Source organism: Hydra vulgaris, chromosome 02 (genome assembly GCF_038396675.1).
Source record: "Hydra vulgaris chromosome 02, alternate assembly HydraT2T_AEP".
In the NCBI taxonomy this organism is placed as follows: domain Eukaryota; kingdom Metazoa; phylum Cnidaria; class Hydrozoa; order Anthoathecata; family Hydridae; genus Hydra; species Hydra vulgaris.
The window spans coordinates 16,487,772-16,509,117 of NC_088921.1; the positions used below are offsets into that span (position 1 = coordinate 16,487,772).

General features: G+C 28.0%; 2 protein-coding genes across 4 annotated transcripts in view; one reads left to right on the plus strand and one right to left on the minus strand.

Moving 5' to 3' along the window:
• Positions 1-12,087: 12,087 nt before the first annotated feature.
• Positions 12,088-12,738, plus strand: LOC136075891 (uncharacterized). The gene has a single exon (XM_065789333.1). It carries the CDS (start codon positions 12,088-12,090, stop codon positions 12,736-12,738), a length of 651 nt encoding a protein of 216 aa, XP_065645405.1.
• Positions 12,739-15,427: 2,689 nt separating this feature from the next.
• The window catches only part of LOC136076774 (NLR family CARD domain-containing protein 4-like), an 86,681-nt gene continuing 80,762 nt past the window's right edge, over positions 15,428-21,346 (minus strand). For all 3 annotated transcript variants that reach the window (XM_065790225.1, XM_065790224.1, XM_065790226.1), the window contains exon 5: positions 15,428-16,315. In XM_065790225.1, coding sequence (XP_065646297.1) covers positions 15,687-16,315 — 629 coding nt within the window. In that variant the 3' untranslated portion in view covers positions 15,428-15,686. The remainder of the gene's footprint in view (positions 16,316-21,346) is intronic.

Below are 21,346 nucleotides of genomic sequence, written 5' to 3' on the forward strand. Positions count from 1 at the left end.
ATATATAAACTAAAACCCTGCTTTATGGTAATCAATTGCACATACGTATAATTCCGTATAATATTCAATTTCATTCATCAGTTATAACAGTTAATTTCAGTATAATAGTCAAAACAGAGTAGATTATTTTGTAAAATTAGTGCAAAGGGGAGGAGGCTATTGCCCTAGCACACACTAGTCCTTAAACCCGACTTTTTTACAACGACTAACTCGTCTACCGTCCATACAATATGTTCTTAAATGACAAATAAAGTGCATGTTTGCCTAAAAAAAAAGTTTTTTTAGGCAAACATGCAAATCCAAAAAAGTAAATTTCTGCGGAAATTAGGGAGAATTTAAAATTGTAAAATATTTAGTTTATACTTTAATCCGTTTTTTTTTTAACTCTGTTAGCATTTTTATTTTATCGCTATTCGTATATATATATATATATATATATATATATATATATATATATATATATATATATATATATATATATATATATATATATATATATATATATATATATATATATATAATTCCGACACAAAATCGTGTAAATACAAACGTGTAATGCTTTATTCAAGCATACGACTAATACAGTACAAATTGCTTTCAATTTTTATTGACATCTAGAACACTTCCAACTTCTATTGACATAATTATTATTCTTGAATATACTTGTTGGTATCTTTTGGCATTTTTTATGGTACCATTCATTACAATTTGAGCATTGTGCCATGAATAGGCTTTTGTCTGTCTCGACGTCAGAATCAAAGAAACACATCCTGCATGAACAGAAAATATCTTGAAGTATCATCTTTTGTCTTCCTCGTTTAGTTCGTTTACTGAATGAAGCTTGTGGAAACTGACTCATTAAATTTAGACGAAAGCAATCAATTAGATGTGCCCGCATTTTATTTAGGTCATAATTTGAATCCACTGGATTTTTTCCAAAAAGAATATCAGTTGCATATGCTATCGCAAATAAACCACAATCTGAATCATTTTCTTGCTGTTGTGTAGGCTGTACTAAAATACGTAGCGTGGATTCGCTGCAGTTCACAACATGACAAATTTGTTTAATTGCAGTATGGTGTAGAAAATTACATGATAAGGAGTTAAAAACTTTAATATTACTGGATGTTTCAGCCGAGAATGTTATCCAATGGTTGTTGCTATAGATAATTTGTACCCTGGTCGACTTTAGTTTTGACATTTTTAACAAAGGACCTAATCCAGTCTCTTCCAAGCCTTCCGCATAAGGAAATCGTTTCTGAAGCAAAAGTTGAGCATGGTTTATTTCACTGCAGGTCAACCAATCACCAGTTTGTATTATTTTTTCCATGTTGGAGTCGAAATTTGAATTAAATCGATAAAACTTAGGTTCTGAACTCCCTCGTTTTATTTGAGTAATTGTCACATCTTTCTCTTCAGTTTCTATCTGAATTTCGGCCCGTTGTGTTTCTTCTTCGCAAAGTTCAAATGTAATATCCTCTTGATCAGAGGTGTCAGTATTAAGCTCTAGATTTGCTCTGTAACATTGCTTCATCATGTCCGCTGTCTTTCCAAACCTTCCACTAAATGGATGTTTCCTTTTTCTGGTTAATAAAGTTTCAGAATGCAAATTACTTTTTGATTTCAAAATAATTTTCGATGTTAAAGTGGTTTTCGATTTCAATTTTTTTATAGGAGAGTTTCTTGTTATTAGCCCTGTTGGTTGACTGACATTTTGCATTACTAAAGCTGTAATGGTATCTAGGTCTGTGTTCATATGATTCAAAACTTTTTCATCTTTCACAAGATATGTTAAATCCATTAGTCTTTTTAATTTAGAGCGGGAGTCAATTTGATGACATTTTGAAATCGACTTGCGTGTTTTAAAGTCGTTCACGTATTGCTTTTCAATTAATTTCTTACCCTTATCAATAGTATCAAAATTGTTGATTGGTAATTCAAAACTATTGTTGTATTCAGTAATATTATTTATTGATTCGTCTATGTTTTCTGCTAGATTTTCATTTATTGTTCGTTTTTGTTTTCTGGTAGATTTTCATTCCATTGAGTGTCTTTCTGAATTGCGTGAGCAAAAATTCCAGGATCCAGAACAGACCAATTATGAGTAAGAAACTTGGCAGTAAGATTTTCAAATGTAGACATTCCAGATTTAAAAACGGCAAAAAAGTGTCGACGATAATCTGAGCATGAACAGGAACAAAATTTATCTTCATTACCTATGCGCACAATATATTTTTTATAGTCGTTAGTTTTAAGTTCGGAACTATTGACAGCGAATGTTATCTGATCTATTCTTGTAACTGAATTCACCATTGCAGATGTTACTTTGCTGTCATTGGTCAATAAAATGTTAACGAGCTGCTTTGGGCGATTTCGGAAATATAACGGCACTCCGTCATTATATTTTTTATAAACTTCGCTGTACCGTACATTAAACTTCACGTATTTACGATAATGCTTTGGTATGAAGTGTTCGATAACGACGGTAAGCATTTCACTGAGTGAACAAGATTTATAGTTTGCAAGGTCATCGTATTTTAAGTCTTCGTTTAATCGCTCTGTGCCATTGTTGGTATTATTAAACATCATGTCGTCAGGCCTATAAGCCAAACACCATCTTTGTATTTCTGGTAACCACGTTCCATGAAACCTAGACAAAAATAGCTAATCTTAGTAATTTGCTGCTATGGGATCGCACCGGATCTTTTTTTTTTACATAATATAATACAAACATTTTTATAAAAAACTGAATTAAGCCTGAATAACCGGTTAAAAAAAATTCACAGAAAATGAGAGGGGGTTGATACATTCGTGCGAGCTGGTTCTTAGAATTTTAGCAGCTCATCAATGGCTACTCTAGTTGTGTATATAACATTTTTTTCAATGTACCACAATAAACTACATATATAATAACTTAACATTAAGAACAAAAAAAACAAAAATATAAAAATATAATGTTTAGTATCAAAAAAGTAGACATATCCTTGTAAAGACATATCTTTGTAAAAACATATGATTGTAAAAAAAACATCTTGTTATAATTTGATAGTTTAATTATATACGCAAACTTACCATTTTAGAAGTTTTCCTTTACAGAATTCCCAGGATAAGAAATCAGACGTAGCTTTTTGACAGTCTTCGATATTTTCGGAATGTGCTATACGACGCAAATATATTTTTACATATTGGGCAATATTTTGCACTCCATTATCAGACGTGGAAATCCAACGGTGCCAAGATTGCTCACGATGAAAGTCAAACAAGTACACTTTGATGTTAGGGAAAACTGACTCTAGGGAAGAAATCTCTTCTTCATCGAAATCAACCATGGCATATTTAAGATCTATATTAGGATTCCATGATTTTATGAACATCAAAGCTTTTGTGATCATGGCTTGCGTCTCTTCCTGTAACACAAAAATTGCAACGACTTGAAAATTGACATTAGTTCTTACAACCAAAAAAAACAAAGGCAAAGCATACTTTGTGGTTTTATACGTTGCATCTAAACATATGAAATGTTCTGCATATCTTCGATACAAGCGTTTCATTTTGTCCGATTGATAAACAAAAATCATTTTACCATCTGTATTATGAGTTGCTAAATTTTTTATTACTTTTTTGATTTCTTCATCACTTTGCAAATCTGTGACATTTTTTACTGTTTGATCTTCGATGCGCTTTTTCAAACCCTCAAACTTTATGTCACCCCATTTGCACCATTTATCTTTATGAGCTGTTCAACATTTATTTGGTCTACTTTAGCATATTGATTTTTCAGCTTTTCGGAATTAATAATATTTCTAATTTTCTTACGAGAAGGTGTATATAGACGTCGTTGAAAGTCAGTGTACAATACTTTGGCAAAATAACTAGATTTACATATCCTTCAGCTCTACTTTCTAAATCCCTTATACCCTTACAACCATTTCTTATTTGTTCTTGTAAAAAATCATCAACTCGTTTATCTAACGGTTCTATCAAACCAGCTGCTTCACCAATGTTATGATTTGTATGCGGCTCAGTAGGCCATTTTAGCAAATAAACAAGTTGTCCGATTTGAGGAGAATCTTTAGATCTTACTACTTTAAACTGCTTTTTTAACTGCCGTCCTGCGTTAGTTCGATTATATGTATTATTTTTTGCCAGTTTAATTTCATTAAAGATCATGATTTTTTTAACAGAAAAAGATACAGGACAATCCATTTTTTTTGTCGGTTGCGTGTATTAACGTGATTTTTTGTACACGTGATCCTTCATACGCAGAGCATTGTTTTCCATTCGGTATCGTTCCTTTTTCTTAGTATCGATATCTTTTCCTTGATGGCAATAATATATTCGCTTTCCAAGCAATATATAAGGGTGTCCACTGTACGGGATTGGTAGTCGATCGTTTGCACCACAAAATTCCCAGCATGGTTTTGGTAAATTCTTTGAGGAATTCAAATGTCACTAAGTGAAACTAAACAGAATAAATCAAAACAATAAACAAGATTGTTGGATGCGATCTATGCTGATTCCCACTCCTATACTCACTGACATACCTACGCGTCAATATGTAGTAACTTTATTTCAATCTTATGCACATTACACTTACAAAAAAAAGTTATTTATTAAAGCTTACCATCTTTGGAAAAATCTTTTGATTTCTCAGTGATGCGATACTTTGTAATTGTGTCTTCTTCGTATGTTAGTATAGCATCTGACAATGAATTGTAGCTCATAAACTGGAAAACATCTAAATAAAATAAAAAATTAAATCTGACCTAAATTATTTTTGAATTATGGAATGAGTAACTAAAAAATAGCACAATCACAAATAAGACCAAACAACGGGTTGTTTTTTTTGATATCAAAGACAATCAGTGGTGGCATTCCGCATTCCAATGTTTATTCTATAATTCAAATCATTGTCATGTCATGTAAAAATAATGTAATGTTTGCGGGTTATTAGACATAATCATCGTGATCATACGTAAACATTTGAATTCATTTTAGTATTCCTTTTATTATTTTTTAGTATCAGTATTTTTGCCTGCACTACGTTGGAAAAAACGCAATGTCAGAGACTTTGGAGCTAAGTATGTGTTCTAAATTTATTTCTAAAGTTATTTACAGAAATCAGCGCTGAATATTTTTAATAATTCAACTTGCTTAATTATTATAAATATCAAAATTTGATATTTATAATAATTAAGCAAGTTGAATTATTGCAGTCAAAAAAAGAAACAAATAAATTACTTTAATCAACTTGATGCATAAATCATAATTTTCATTTTATCATCAAATTTAATAAATATGGCATTTGCTTATATTCCTGGTCTTCAAACTAATTTTTCTTCTTGAATCTGACTTTTTACAATGTTTACCTACCTACTTGCACGTTGTGAGACTAATTTAAATTCATCTTTGAATCTCAATGTTGATGTTGGCAATCATGTCACCTTAATAGTCACATCCTTGGGCTGCTCAATAGAGCTCAGGTGTTTCTAAATCTGCAAGTATTAAAGCTCAAAATTTTTGCAATTCGTGACTGGAATCATGTCTTTGATTCAGTGCTCAATCTCTACTCATTCAATCTTAGAAAGCTCTGAATGCAGTTTGATCTAAGTAAAACTTTCTCATTTTTCTTCAATATCTCCATTCTTCCTATCACAGTACATCTTACAACAACCTTACATTTAAAAAATCACAGAAGAAGATGAAATTCCTTCATTGCAACAATAAATGTGCTCCTTTTGTAATTTTAATATACAAGCTGGCATGGATTTTCTTATTCCTTCTCGCTAATTCTATGTTAATCTTCACTTTTCTCAGTGATTTTCTTCTCATTGAGCTGTTGCTATTCCAAATTGTAATCATACTTCCATCTTCCATCTCAAACAACTCTCCTGAAAACAAATATCTCTTTAAAGGCAACAAAGAAACTAAAAGTGCTGCAAATAAATTGCAAGCACTCCTTTTAACACATAATCATTCTATCCCTGATAAGTTTTTTTTATAATAAATACTCAAACTAATGACCTTGTTCAGCTAATAAATTGTTTGTTTGTATTAGTTCAGTTAGTTAATATCGCTACCCAGCACCTTTACAAATTTGTTAACTATTAGAGAAAGCCTTATCTTGAATCTGTTAGTAAATATAATCTTTACGTTTCAAATCATTTTGCTACAAAAAGTCCATAAAATACCAATGCATAAAATGATCAAACAATCTTCCTTCTCAGTTATAATCAATTGACTCAATTGCTGACTTTAAAAACTAACTTTTTAACTATTTGTTAAAAATATACTGTTATATATATGCTATAATAACTGTTGTTATATATTATTCTAATTGTTATTATTATAATTACTATTGTTACAATTATTATTGTTATTACCATTGTTATCTTTATTGTAATGTGGTAGGTTTTTACAAGAGATTTTATTTACGTCTGCTAATTGTTAAAATATGTATAACTTGAACCTAAATTTTTAGTAATGGCAAGTTTCCTACATTTTCTTTTTCTTAAAATTTAATAAAATCTTGTATCTAAAAATTCATAAATGATAATTTCAGTACAGCTCTTCCCTACTCCAGTTTTTATGCTTTCTCAGAAAAATCACAGAGTATTGTCATAAACACACACACACACACACACACACACACACACACACACACACACACACACACACACACACACACACACACACACACACACACGCGCACACACACACACACGCACACACACATATGTATATTTATACATATAATGCATACAATATAAAATACATATAATATAAACTTATATTATTATATATATAATAATATATAAACATATATATTAAGCTTTCATATAAATAATTCTTATGTAAAAATTATGCATATATAATTATGAGCCTAATTTATATATAATTATAGTTATATTTATATGTATATAAATATATATATTTATTATATATAATTATGAGCTTAATTTATAGATAATAAAAATTATGAGCTTAAACTTACCTTTTAGAAATATTACATCCATGAATGACTAAAGTAAACCAATGTGAATGTAATAAACTAAATGAAATAAAGACAACGTAAATATGCACTTGAAATAACAAATCAAATTATGCACGTGTGTTGTTGCGGCAAAAAATTTAGATATTGTTCGGCAAAATACTGCATATAAAAATAATCGTTGCGAGTGGGATATGATCAAGACACAACCAAATGGTCGAGGAATACCTGAGATTATCATCATGTAATTACATTTTGCTATACAATATTTTTCGCTAACTGGTTCCCTGTTTCAGTATATTCCCATAACATATAAAATACTGAAATAGGCTTTCAAATAGCTATGTATTAAAATGCTACTAAAACAAACTTACATTTTGCAAAGACTACTTACAACTCTTATCAGGAAATAAAAGTTTGGAAATAAAAACAAAGGTTTGTAATTTTATATGTATTAAGGATTTGAGAAAAAATTTATTATTAGCGCTAGCTATCAGTTCTTTGTCTTTTTTAAAACTCTTTTACCTGATCTTTTCTTACAGAATCTGTAATTTCTTTTTGTAAATTATTATAAAAAGTATTAATGACAATTCGAGATCCATATTTAATTCCCCATTCTTGGTGATTCTCGCATGTAAAATCAACACTGCTATAATAAATCTTAAAAATTTGTTCTGCAAAACTTTTGATTGATAAAGAATAACTGCAGTGTTTGATTAGAATAGGAGAAATAATATCTAGAATACTAAAAAGATGACAAATAAAATCAGACAAAGATTGACTTGGACATATAATTCCACCTCTGGATAATATGAGAAGTTTGTTTGGTTAAAGTAAAATATTCACATGTTGACCAAATTTCAATCCAATTTGCAACTTCTCTATAAAATGTGGGTTTTTTATCTCCTTTTACAGCAGCATTGCCTAGCTGATTGGATGTATTAAACATCTGCTTTAAATTAAGTGTGATAAATAACTTATGAAACAATGATAAAAATTGTACTGCATCATTTCTTTCAGGAAAATAACTTAGTATCACAGCTGTAGTTGTTTCATCAAGAATTGCTAATGCAAGATTAAGATCTTGCTTATTGTTTCCAGGATGAGATTAATTTTCCTTGCTTTATTCAAGTTTCCATTTAATAATTGGCCTTTTTCATAAACTTTATGAAATAAATCCCAAGTAATAAAACCAGCTGGAACTTCAACTTTGTCTCTGAAGAAATCAAACGAAAAAGAAGGAAAAACAAATTTTTTTCCATTCAACAAGTTATTTCTAACATTTTTTATTAAATGGATTATATCATACAATAGATATGTTTTTAAAATTCCATTATAAGCTGGATGATAAATAAATAGTTTTCCATCTCCAGTATAGGATTTATGTAACTCTAACAATGCATTAACATTGGTAGAATGATTATCTGTAACAATAGCTCTTTCTTTAAAACCTGATTAGAAATTGATGAGTACATTACCTGATAGGTAATGTACTCTTCAATTTCTTTTTTCAACCATGATCCTGTTGTGCAAACTTCAGGTGATGATCTCACAACATAAGGAATAGCTTTTTGAAGCCCTACAGATGCATGAGCCGGTAGCTTAGAACTAATAATACTCTTTTGCTTAGTGAGTTAGTTTCAGTTTGCATGGCCGTCTAGAAAAAGGATTTTATTAATTTATTAAAATGATTGTAATGTAAATAGAAAAATAATATTAAAAACTCTAATAAAGTTTTTTTACTATGTATCAACATACATACACTATGTTAAGTACTTCAACATTTTTTAAAAAAAGGTAAAATAGAAACAAAACAAACTCCATAAACTAGAGCTAAACATTAACAGTTAAAAAATAACAAACTTATCGTTATATTACTATTAGTCGAAAACTTATGCAACTTTTAAATCACAAAGTTTAAGATTTTTTTTTGTATGACTTTTAAGGTTTTTAGCGATTTAATGTTTTTAAGAATCGCATTAACGTTTCCGTTCTTCTACAAAAGTGACAATAAACAAGACCGTTATTATTCGAAACTAAGAATACCAATAAAAACTATAGCTAATGGAATTTTAATGATTAGGAAACAACCCACCTTTGACATAATAATTCTGTGACCGTTTTTTTTTTTAATTTTATTTATTGGTAATACAAAAAGGGTTTTCCAGAACAATAAACCAATTTAAAAAACTAAATATCAGTCTTGAAAATTGACGAGTTGAGTCTTGAAAGTTGACAAGTGCTAAAAAATTTTTTTTTAAGTTAACTTTTTGGTGGGAGGCATATTTTTTATGTGATCAACGCTTATTATTTAAAAATATGCACACTATTAGGGTAATATAATGGTATAATTGGTTTTGTTATTAATTCAAAATAACGTTACTTTCAAAACATTTAGGATATAAATTGACCTTAATTTTTGAATCAAATTATCTCTAAAAATAAAAATCTCAAAAAAAAATTTATGGTACTATTCTTAAGCTGTGGTTCTAATTTTTGCAACAAACAAATAAAAAGTTATTGTATTTTAAGTCATCGATTGAACAATGGAAGAACAAACACCTTAAACTATTTTGTCGGCACAAAACCTCAGATCTTTTTTCTTTAGCCGTGTTTTATCGATAATCGATATTGCTCAGAAATTGAAGTGCCAAACTATGTATTATTTTTTTTTAAATTTATCAAGGTGCCCCAAGAAGTCCTTACGGTCTTATTACAGAGCACCTGTGATGAGCATTTAATTAGAAGCTCACTCCTCCTTTCAAATCGAAGTCATGAAACTTACCCGGAGGTAGGCTTTGAACCATGGATCCATTGTTTCCGAAGCAAGTGCGCTACGCCTGAGCCACCGCTGCTCTCAACATACAATATCTTTAAACCATTTCTATAAAAATAGTTAACCCAACCGGCGCAACTCCGAAACTCTGGCTTCTGTTGCCTATTAATATTCTTTTAAAACAAAAAGAATGATACGTGCAAAGAATGGTTTTAAATCCTCGAAGTTAACTATTACTATTTATCATAAACACCAATTAAAGTTACAAATTAAGTCTCAACGTTACAGAAACGTAGTATTATATTAAAATTTCCGTGAGGAATGTGGAAAAAAACACGTGTTAAACTTAAGTAAAATTGCCCGTAACATATTGGGTTGAGGAATAATTCATGAGCGTTTTTTTTAAATTTAAAAATGCACGCAGAAATAAAATGCATTGGCAAAAATGTTTTATGTTGTTTGAAAGAGAATGTTTTGCTCTACAAGATAGTGTGTTTTGATTTGTTAGTTTTTTTTATTTTTGTGTATTTTCAGATCATTAAAATGGAATGTCAAGTGGACAAAACTGAGCATTTTCGACACCATTTGCTTTTTGCATTTAATCGAGGTGTTAAGGCCGCCGAAGCTGCTCGTAAGATTTGTGCTGTGTATGGAGAAGGAGCAATGCCTGAAAGTACCGCCCGCCGTTGGTTTTCGCGCTTCAAAAATGGGAGTTTTGACCTCAAGGACGGATCACACACCGGTCGACCAATTGAGTTCGACGAAGAGCGATTGAATCAACTTCTTCACGAAAATCCACGTCAAACGACCAGAGAATTGGCGGAGCAGATGGATTGTCATCAAAAAACTGTGGTGAACCACCTTCACTCAATGGGCAAGGTTCAGAAACTTGGCGCTTGGGTGCCACACACTTTGAGCGAAAACAACAAAAATCAACGTTCCACAATCGCCGCCGGTTTGCTCGCTCGACATCGCTCAACACATGGTCACAAACAGCGTTTTCTTTACCGCATTGTCACTGGCGATGAAAAATGGTGCCTTTACGTCAATATGAAGCAGCAAAAAGAATGGCTCAGCCCCAAAAAACAAGCGACTCCGCGAGCAAAAAAAGACCTTAATCCTCGAAAGATCATGTTGTGTGTATGGTGGGATTGGGAAGGCATAATTCATTACGAACTGCTTGAGCGCAACCAAACAGTCAGTGCAGAGCTCTACGTTCAACAACTGCACCGACTCAACGAAGCAATTCAGCAAAAAAGACCAAATAGGCAAAATGGCGTTCTTCTGCAACACGACAACGCCCGTCCTCACATCGCCAATATGACCAAAGCCGCGATTTAAGAACTCGAATGGGAAGTGCTGCCTCATCCTTCATACTCTCCAGACTTGCCGCCGTCAGATTTTCATCTGTTTCGATCGCTTTCGAACGCTTTGCGCGGTGTATCGTTCAATAATGACGTGGAATTGAGGGCTTGGTTGGACGAATTCTTTGAGTCAAGACCGGGAGATTTCTATCGCCGAGGCATCGACAAACTTATTGAGCGATGGGAGGAAGTCGTAAACAACAACGGAGAGTATATTATTGATTAAATCGTTGTAGTTTTTTTGTTTAAAATAAATTTGAAAAAAACGCTCATGAATTATTCCTCAACCCAATACACGTGTTTTTGATCTAAACGGTTGTGTCAAGATCACTGATCTCTATAATAACAGGAGAGCGTATCTCCTAATAAAATTCCTAATTTTTTGAAGCCATGCGAAGTCATATTGGGAAGCTCCAGAATTTTAAATTTATGTAAGCTTTAGTTTTACGACTATGTTTGCGCTTTAAATTATCACGTTCCAGATTTCACATAACGGGTGATGTGGAAATTATCGGACAAATCCTAATTTCATTATTTGAGCATAATAATTAGTTTTAGTGGTTTTATGCGTAGGCATAAACGTTCTATAAAATATAAACTTTATTATTTGAAACACAATTATTTAAAATGAGGTTAAATGCAGCTGAACGAGAATCTTTTCGAAAGCGACTAAAAATGTTTTTTGTAAATAAACCTAATATAAAAAAAAAAAAAAAATCGTAAATCATTTTGAAAAGGAAGGATTTGCTCGAAGTACAATATATGATAACCTAAAAAGACTTGAAACTGTTTAATCGTCTTCTGATAGAAAGCACCCTGGTCGTCCGCCATCCTGGATTTGAGAAAAAAAAGCCGAATTAACGAGACTTGTCAACAATCGAAAAGGGGTCAGTCAGAGAAAAATAGGTATTAAATTCGGTGTAAATCAATCGACAATTAGTCGTCAGCTAAAAAAAATGAATATTAAATATAGAAAACGTGAAAAGACTCCAAAATACACTATAGAACAACAAATAAAGGCAAAGAAAAGAAGCAGGAAACTAGATAACCAACTCTATAACACAAAATCGCTTCTAGTCATCGATGACGAAAAATACTTTTGTTTTGCAGGGGATAACATGCCTAGAAATTCTGAATACTACACAAACAACAAAAAGACATGCCCAGAAAGTGTTCGTTTTATAGGAAAAGAGAAATTTCCAAATAAATTATTCATGTGGATAGCCATATCTGACCGTGGTATGTCCGAGCCATTGTTTCGCACTTACAAGGCTGTAGTGATCAATTCATCAATCTATATTAATGAATGTTTAGAAAAACGACTTCTTCCATTTATTCACAAGTATCATGGAGACTTTAACTATTTATTTTGGCCAGATTTAGCAAGTTCTCATTATTCTAAAGATTCTCTAAATTGGATGGACCAATATGTCTATTACGTTGATAAAGAATCCAATCCCCCAAATGTGCCTCAAGCACGATCAATTGAAAATTTTTGGGGACATTTGGCACAGAAGGTTTACGAGGGAGATTGGCAAGCTTCAACAGAGCAAGTTTTGATTGATCGCATTAAACTAAAACTACAAGAAATTCATATGCGAATGTAAACTTTTTACATTCGCATATGAAAGGCGTCAGAGCAAAATTGAGATCAATTGCAGACGGTCGTGTTTTTCATATAAAAAATAATATATTTTTATTAAAAGATAAATGCTTTATTTATAAAATTTTAATAGTAGTTTGTTTTTTTATTTATAAATAAGTTATTGACGTTTTATTTTGTCCGATAACTTCCGCATCACCCGTTATAAGTGCAATTCCACAGTTACTTTTGGGACATTTTGATTTTTCTAATTTCACATTTTTAAATCTATATTTTTTATTTTAACGTATTAGATTTTAATAAATTTATGAATCATCCCAAAATCATTTATTTGTTTTTCTATTTATTGAAATTTCGTTCAATTATTATAAGTTTAGTAATTATAGCTGATTATATGCTGTGTTTCTAACGGGACGCAAAAAAACATTGCATTAAACCTTTGCATTAAACCATTAAAGTATTGAGTCGAATATTTCAAGCCAAATATTTAACCTACATAAATTGGCTTCTTAAATTAAATTAAGTAGTTATTATTCTGCATAAAATTATTCAAAAAATTGTTTTAGCTATTTATTTATATATCTTAAATCAAATTAGTTATCGTTACTTACGGGGACAATTTTACGCTTTTATCAAAATGTGGTTTAGCTACCATATGCACAGAAAGTATGACACATGACATTAATTTGGAATTTAAAACAAAAAAAAAACACAAATAACATTATTGATCAAAATTTTAAATTTTAAAATATATGGCAACCAAATGATTACTTTGAATTTCTTTATTCATTTTATCGAAATAACTCGCTTGAGCGTGGAATTGCCCATTAAGACAAAAATATGAGTGGAATAAAAAAAGATCTTCGAGTTTCAGAATTTTCTATACATGTATATATATATATATATATATATATATATATATATATATATATATATATATATATATATATATATACATATATATATATATATATATATATATGTATATTGTCATAACTTAAAACGTTTATTTTTTAGATTTTGAACATTTTACACGTTGTATTTCAATGGCCTCACGAACCTTTCCTGTGTAATTGTTTGAAATAACAGAAAGCGTTTTAGGGTTCTCTCTGTTTATTTTACCATTACAATGTTGTGAATGTTCTACTATTCCATATGTTTCCCAGTTGGCTTTTGTAACATTATTTTTATGTTCTTGAATTCGTGTGGAAATCTTTTTTCTTATTTCACCAATACAACATGCAACACATGTGCAATTAAGTTGGTACACTCCTAAATGACTATTCAGAGGCAGTTTAGACTTGTTTTGGCAAAATATATTGATCAAGGGATTACCAAAACGGAAGGCTGTTTTAACACTAACTTTACGAAACTCTCTTCTAAGAACAAGTTGGACCCTTGGTAAAAAAACAAGGTTTTTGGCGGACAGGAATTGCACACGATGTTAGAAGGTGCAATAGTGCTTTTCATTTTTAAAATCAGCCAAGATTGCTGAAATATTCACTGAAAAACTAAAAAAGAAAATATAACAAAAACATTTGCTAAAAAATATTATCTTTTTTTTTTACTAAAAATTTTTATTTTATATGATTATTTGCATAATTTTGATTTTTATAATTTTGATAATTTAAAGAAATTTAAAAAATTTAAAACTTTTTTTAAACTGATAAAAAAGTAGAATAATAAGTAGTTTTATCAAAACAAAAGTTAAAAAAAAAAAAAATTTTCTAAAATCTTTTTTTTTACTAAAAAGTAGAAAATAAACTTTTTAATTTAAATTTAATAGTTCAGTAAACGATAGATTGACAGGTATATTTCTATATAAACCTTGTGCAGACCTGTCAATCTTTAGTTTACTAAACTATTAAATTTAAATAAAAAACTTTATTTTCTACTTTTTAGTACAAAAAAGATTATATTAATTTAGCAAATGTTTTTGTTATATTTTGTTTTCTACTTTTTATTTGGTACCTCAAGTAAAAAAAACTTTCCTTTAATCCTTTGTATAAGAAAACTCATTTTAATTGTTTATTTAAATTAGAAAAAGATATAGTTACTAAATTAATAAATGCTTTTTGTTGAAGACTATTATATATAGTTACTAAATTTATAAATGTGTTTTATTGCAATTTAATATTTAAGTATATATTTCGGTAAACAGTTATTTAATTGAAAATTCAACTTTCGAACAAAATAACTTCAAAGAAACATTCGAATATTTTTATTACGTTGACAACAAAAATCTTTCAAAGAAACAAATGGCGGAAACTTTAAAATCTAAAAATAGTTTTCATTAACATAAATTTAGATTGTGTAAATCAAAAAGGAAAGTTTTAATTTTTCATTACAAATTTATATATCTACAAAATTACATAAAAATAAATACATAAAACATTAAACAAAAAATTTTCAATATAACTTTACAAACATTTTTTTAAGTTTTAAAACCTTAGAAAAATATTTAAATAAAATCAATAAAATCTAACAAAAGTTAATCTAGTTTTTATTTATATTAATTATAATTATATATTTCACGATCAATGTAATGAACATTATAATTAATGTTAATTAAACAATAAACTTAAGAAAAAACTCAAACATCTATTTTGAAAAAATATAATATCAACGTTATTATTATTAATATTATTAAATAAAAACTATAAATATTTATAATATAAAATTATGACTAACAACGATAACAATAATAATAATAATAATAATAATAATAATAATAATAATAAAAATAGTAATAGTAAATATATTATAATAATTATAATTGTTTATTATTAATATATTTTAAGACAAATTAATTATTTCATCCTTTAATAATAAAAATTTATTAAACGTTTAAATATTATTAAAATTAATTCGTATATTTCAAAACATATTTAATAATAAAATAATATATTAAATATTTCATTAATTAATTTATAATTATTGTTTATATTTCATTTAAGATATTAAATATTTTTTTCGTGTTATAAAGTTTTTTAATTCATCGAGGTTTTGAAAAAATTTTTCACCGTACTTGATCATCAACCTCTTGACATTCGAACAACGAATCCATTCATAAATCTCATCAATGAAATCGATGTCGTTGTGAAGGTCAAGATGTAATTCTTCACAAAGATTAATCCACGGAAGAAAATTTTCTTCAAAATCTTTTTTCGTTATTAAATAACATGAGATGTCTATCCCCAACTCTTCAATGTTATCTTTCGGTTTCCATCCTTCGAATTTAATTGGACACCAAAAGTCGACTTCGCGAACATTTGTTAAACATTGAATTATAAGATTTTTTTCTTCATCACTTAAAATATTTTTATAAACATATAACCTCGATAACTTTCTTCCAGATTTAATGTAATGATTTACGAAATAATTTTCACAAGAAGTTTCGTAAGAAGTTTTTCCATCGTCAATCGAAATCAACCACTCTCGTTCATCGACGATTAATTTTATTTCATCAGTAAATGATGATTGACTTTCATAAAAACATTCAATGAATAAATTAACGTAATAAGTTTTAAGTTCAAAATCGTTTTCATTTTCACTTTGACGAGATAATTTAAGTAAACGATCTAAAGAAAAAATAAATATTATATTAAAATGAACAAATAAATAATAATATAAATAATAATCGAAATTATAAAACATAATATACATTAAAATAATCTAGATATTAATACCTATATTTATATTAAATTATAATTACCTAAAAAATTATATACAATATATTATTATTAAATACGTTACATAATAAAATTATATACATTAATATAAACATTAGGATCATAAATATAAAAAATTAAACTATACACATTAATATTATATTTTACATTAATATTAAATTAGGATCGTGTATAAAAAAAATTAAAATGATGAAACTTTCAATATAATAATTCTTTATTAAAAATTATAAAAAAACTTTTATTAGTTTGAACATAATTTTATCACATTTTTATAACAAAATAATTTCATTTTATCATAAATCTAACATACTAAAAATAATATAAAACAAAATCATATTTATAATATTAATGAAAATAAATTTAAAAATTAATTTTTGTTCAATCACATAATGTAATAAGACACCAAGAAAACAAATGTTGTTTAAACACAGATTTGGAGTGAAATGAATGATTTTATAAATCGAATTTGTAATTTTAAATTTAGAACTTCGAAAATCTCCTTCGTCAATCATTTAAATTAAGTTGTGTGAATAAATTATACAAAACTCAAAGAGTGAGAGTTTAAATATTTGTTTATTCGAATTCGACGTTGATTGGAAACTTTAAAAAAAAACGCTTTAACAGTATATACTTTATAATTTTTTTTAACTATAACAGTATATACTTTATAATTGTTGATAAATTTTATAACAAAAACACTTGATATAATATCCATACAATCGCAATAATAAACAATAATTTTATCGTTTAAGCATAGCTACAAAGCTATGGTTATCAGGTATCCGATTTTTACGTAGAAGAGCAAAGTGCCAAAGCAAAGTGCTGATTTTTACGTAGAAGTGCCAAACCTATTTTTATTTTGTTCCTAAAGGCGCTCCAAGAAGCCTTTACGGTCTTACCACTATTAAAATCAAGATTTTCACGATGCTAACCTACGTACAAACATTTATATGTTTTATAGTTGCTATAAAACATAAATGATTTTAGAAATAAAAAAGCAACAAACTTAGATAAGATAAAAATCGATAATATAATCAATCAAATTTAAAATTTCTTTTGTAAAAATATTTTTAAAACAAATATTACAAACATAAGTTTTATCAGTGAAAAAAATAAGCTATTTCACGACACTTACCATTTTATAAATATATTTATAAAATGGTATTTTTATGAACTTTAAATATTTAATATTAATTTGTATTCTTAAGCCAAAGTAATTAAGGCTCTAGGAGTATTTAAACATCTGTTGTAAGCAAAAAAAAAAATTAATGAACTTTCTGGAATAATGACTGAATTTAGATGAAATTGTACCAACTGTTAAATTAACAGTTGGTACATGTTCATTTAAATGGACAGTTCATACCAATAAAAAAAGAACAACATAAAAGAAAAAAGAAAGTCAATCAAAGATGAAAAGAAAGTCAGTGAAAAATACAGTCTGTTGAAAATACAATTAACACCCGAGTTATGTTGAAAATTATGTTTTATATCGATCTATATATATTATATTTATAATCGATATATAATATAAACTTTATAATTATTAATTTTAATTTTATTAATTAATTTCCAAAAAAAGTGAAAAACTTCAGCTTATTCATTTTATTATATTATATTAAGAAGAATAAGCTGAAGTTGTTTACTTTTTTTTGCACTTTTCTCTTGTTATTTTATAAAAAAAAAAATTTACTTTATATAAAATTTATTTTTGTTTAAATTTAGTTTCAAAACAAAACTTTTTAAAATAAAAACAAATAATTAAATATATAATGAAATATACTCACGAAGTGAAAGAAGTTTTGTAACCAATGTCAATTAATAAACAATGATAACAAAATGACATTTTAAAACTCGATCATCGAACTTTAAAAATCTTTTGACAAATTCGAACAAAACAAAGGAAATTGGCATTGCTAATAGATATTGTAGTATAATGTAACTACCGCAACCGGTAAAAAAACATTTGTGATATTTCAGGATCAAATTTTTTGATCACATTTTATAAAATGACTCTAAATCACGTTTGAAGTTTGAAAATATGTAGATTAATAATTTAGACATTTACATTGGAGAACATAAACTAATAATTTTAAAGATTTTCTATGAAATAAAATAATATAAAAACGATAAGAATTAAAAAAAAACTTTCTTTGACAACATTATCGTCATTTTAAAGTCACTAAGAGATAAGTAAAATTTTACACATTATTTTAAAAGAAAATAAATTCGCACGACTTTTTTACATTGATCAGATCCAAAATTAAAGTTTGTGTTTTTATATTGTCATTTAAACAAAATTAAATGCAATTCGCACATGACTTGTGTGAGATTTTACAAAAAAGGAATTGCCAATTACTAGGTTAAAAAAATAGGGAAAACACACGGAAAAAAGGTTTTATAGAAAATACTTTGTATATGTGACTGCTTAAGACTGGTTTTTTAGGACACTATAAGTGGTTAAAGCAAATTTTAAATTTAAGAATAATTTAAATTTATTGTTTTATGTTTGCTTAAAGTAAATATTTAAAACAACTTTGGGCGATACTAATTTGTTGATTGAACTTTTTTCGGACGCAGGTTGTAGTTTATTACAATGAAATTCCCAAAATTAGAAAAGTAAAAAATGTTAATACTAGCCGTTTACACTTTTTAAAAATAATTATTAAACCTCAAATGTTTTAAAATTTTACAAAATTTTAAAACATTTCATTCTAATACATTTTGCCTTTTTTTGTTCTCTCAGCTTAAATTAACGTGTTTTTTTGTGATATAGGGTCAAATCATTATATATCAACCAATTTGATGAAAACTTTGTGAGTCACCATCTCTGATTTTCCTGATCCTTACATATTGTTATGAGCATTATGTAGATACGTTATATTTGAAACTTCAGACTTCCAAGTAAAACGGTTCAGAAAATATAGCCTTAGAAACATGACATGGTGGCACCCCTCGATTTAAAAATGGTCAAAACAGACTACTTTAGAGCTGTATAACTTTTTTCTCACTTTCAACAAGTATCTCATTTTTTCTAGAACTATTTTCTGGATAGTTCTCTCTTTAAAAAAGCGGTTTTTTTTAACCTGTATTGAATTAGAAAAATAATTGTGACCTCCTCAACTTTGGAAAAATTCCTAAATATGTTAAAATATGCCAAAATAAAACTAACTATAGCATTTTGCTATTCATCTACAAGTCTTTACAGAAAATCTACAGATAAGTTTTCTGATTAGGTACTACTGTCTGCAATAAGTGGGCAAAATATAGGTAGCTTGTTGCAGTTTAGAACTCAAATATATCTAAAAGCAAAACATCCATTCGCCAAAAAAGTCAAATTTTCTAACACTTTGTTTTGATCGAAGATTAACAGCAAATAAGACCATTAGACCCAACTATCTGAAAATGCAAACATTATAAACTTGTCAAATTCACACTAAAAATGCATTTTTAAATAAATCTATTTTTCATTTATCAGCGGTTGAATGCGCTACTAGTGACCAGAGCCCCTCTAATCTGCCTGCTGGCCTATTTGAAGAGTGCAACTAATATTAAGTCATTTCTTAATAAAAAGAAAGATATGATTGGCTGCCCTCTCATTGATCTGGTCTTTGTAGAAGATAGGGGCACAAATAAAGAGGGCAGTAACTTTTTAGAGACCTTCATTATGGTTCAAATGAAAGTCTCTAAATTAATTTAGATATTTAGATACTTAATATCTAAATATCTAAATTAATTTTAAATTGAATTGTTATTTCTTTAAATTCTATTTTATTTAAGGTAATCAGTGGTCTGTATGCGGTATGGACCACATACAAACAACTTTTTAAAAAACTAATTTGTTGTAAAAAACTAAGGCATATATTTATTATGTTATAAGTAAAGTTATAAGTAATTAACCTAATTAAGTTAATTAAATGTCATTAATGTTATAACATAACGATTGTGGTTTCTATTTTAATAACTTTATAACTTTGTTATATTGAGAAGAAGACAAATCAACAAAAATAATTTATTTAAATTTTTTACAGATAAACATTGTTTTACTTGGTTTCTTTATTTTACTTTTTCTGAATCTAAATTTGAATTTGAAATAAATCTGAATTTAAACTTATTTTGTAATTGACAGTGATTGATTGTGCTTAAATAGGTATTTAAAAATTTTTTTTCAATAAATTTCTTCAGTTTTCATAATGGTTTGTCATTATTATAAAAAAAAACCCATCTGCCTCATATACTTTAAAAGATATTAATTCTAATTTTGCCCACTTATTGCAGACAATATTAGCTAATCAGAAAACTTATCTGTAAAGTCTTGTGGATGAATAGTAAAATGCTACAGTAAGGGGGGCCACTATGTCATGTTTCTAAGGCTATATTTTCTCAACCATTGTACTTGGAAGTCTGAAATTTCGAATTTAACCTAACTACATAATGCACATAACAATATGTAAAATTCAGGAAAATCAAAGATGGTGACCCGCAGGACATTGGTTGAAATATAATAATTTGACCCTATCATTTATCATCTATGACTCAAAATTATTCGATGAGTAAAAAAAAAACATGTCTTCCTAACGCCACCAACTATTTATTTATTTATCAAACTATTTTTAAAAGTAATAATTATATATAACTCATGAATAAAACTAAAACAGTAGAGAATTAACAAAAAAATTTCACTGATTTAAAAATATAAAAATCATCCTTTACGAATAAATTATTTACACTTTGAGTATTAAAATGTTGTAAACTGTCTAAATAAAAACAAAATAAGCAATGAATCCAACAACAACACAAGAAAACATATAACAAAAGAATTCTATCTCAATGTCCTTAAAAATCAAAGATAGATATATAATTCTTGAACACGTCACGCTATAAATGTGCATAAAATTTTGTATAAATAATCTCTCTCTCTCT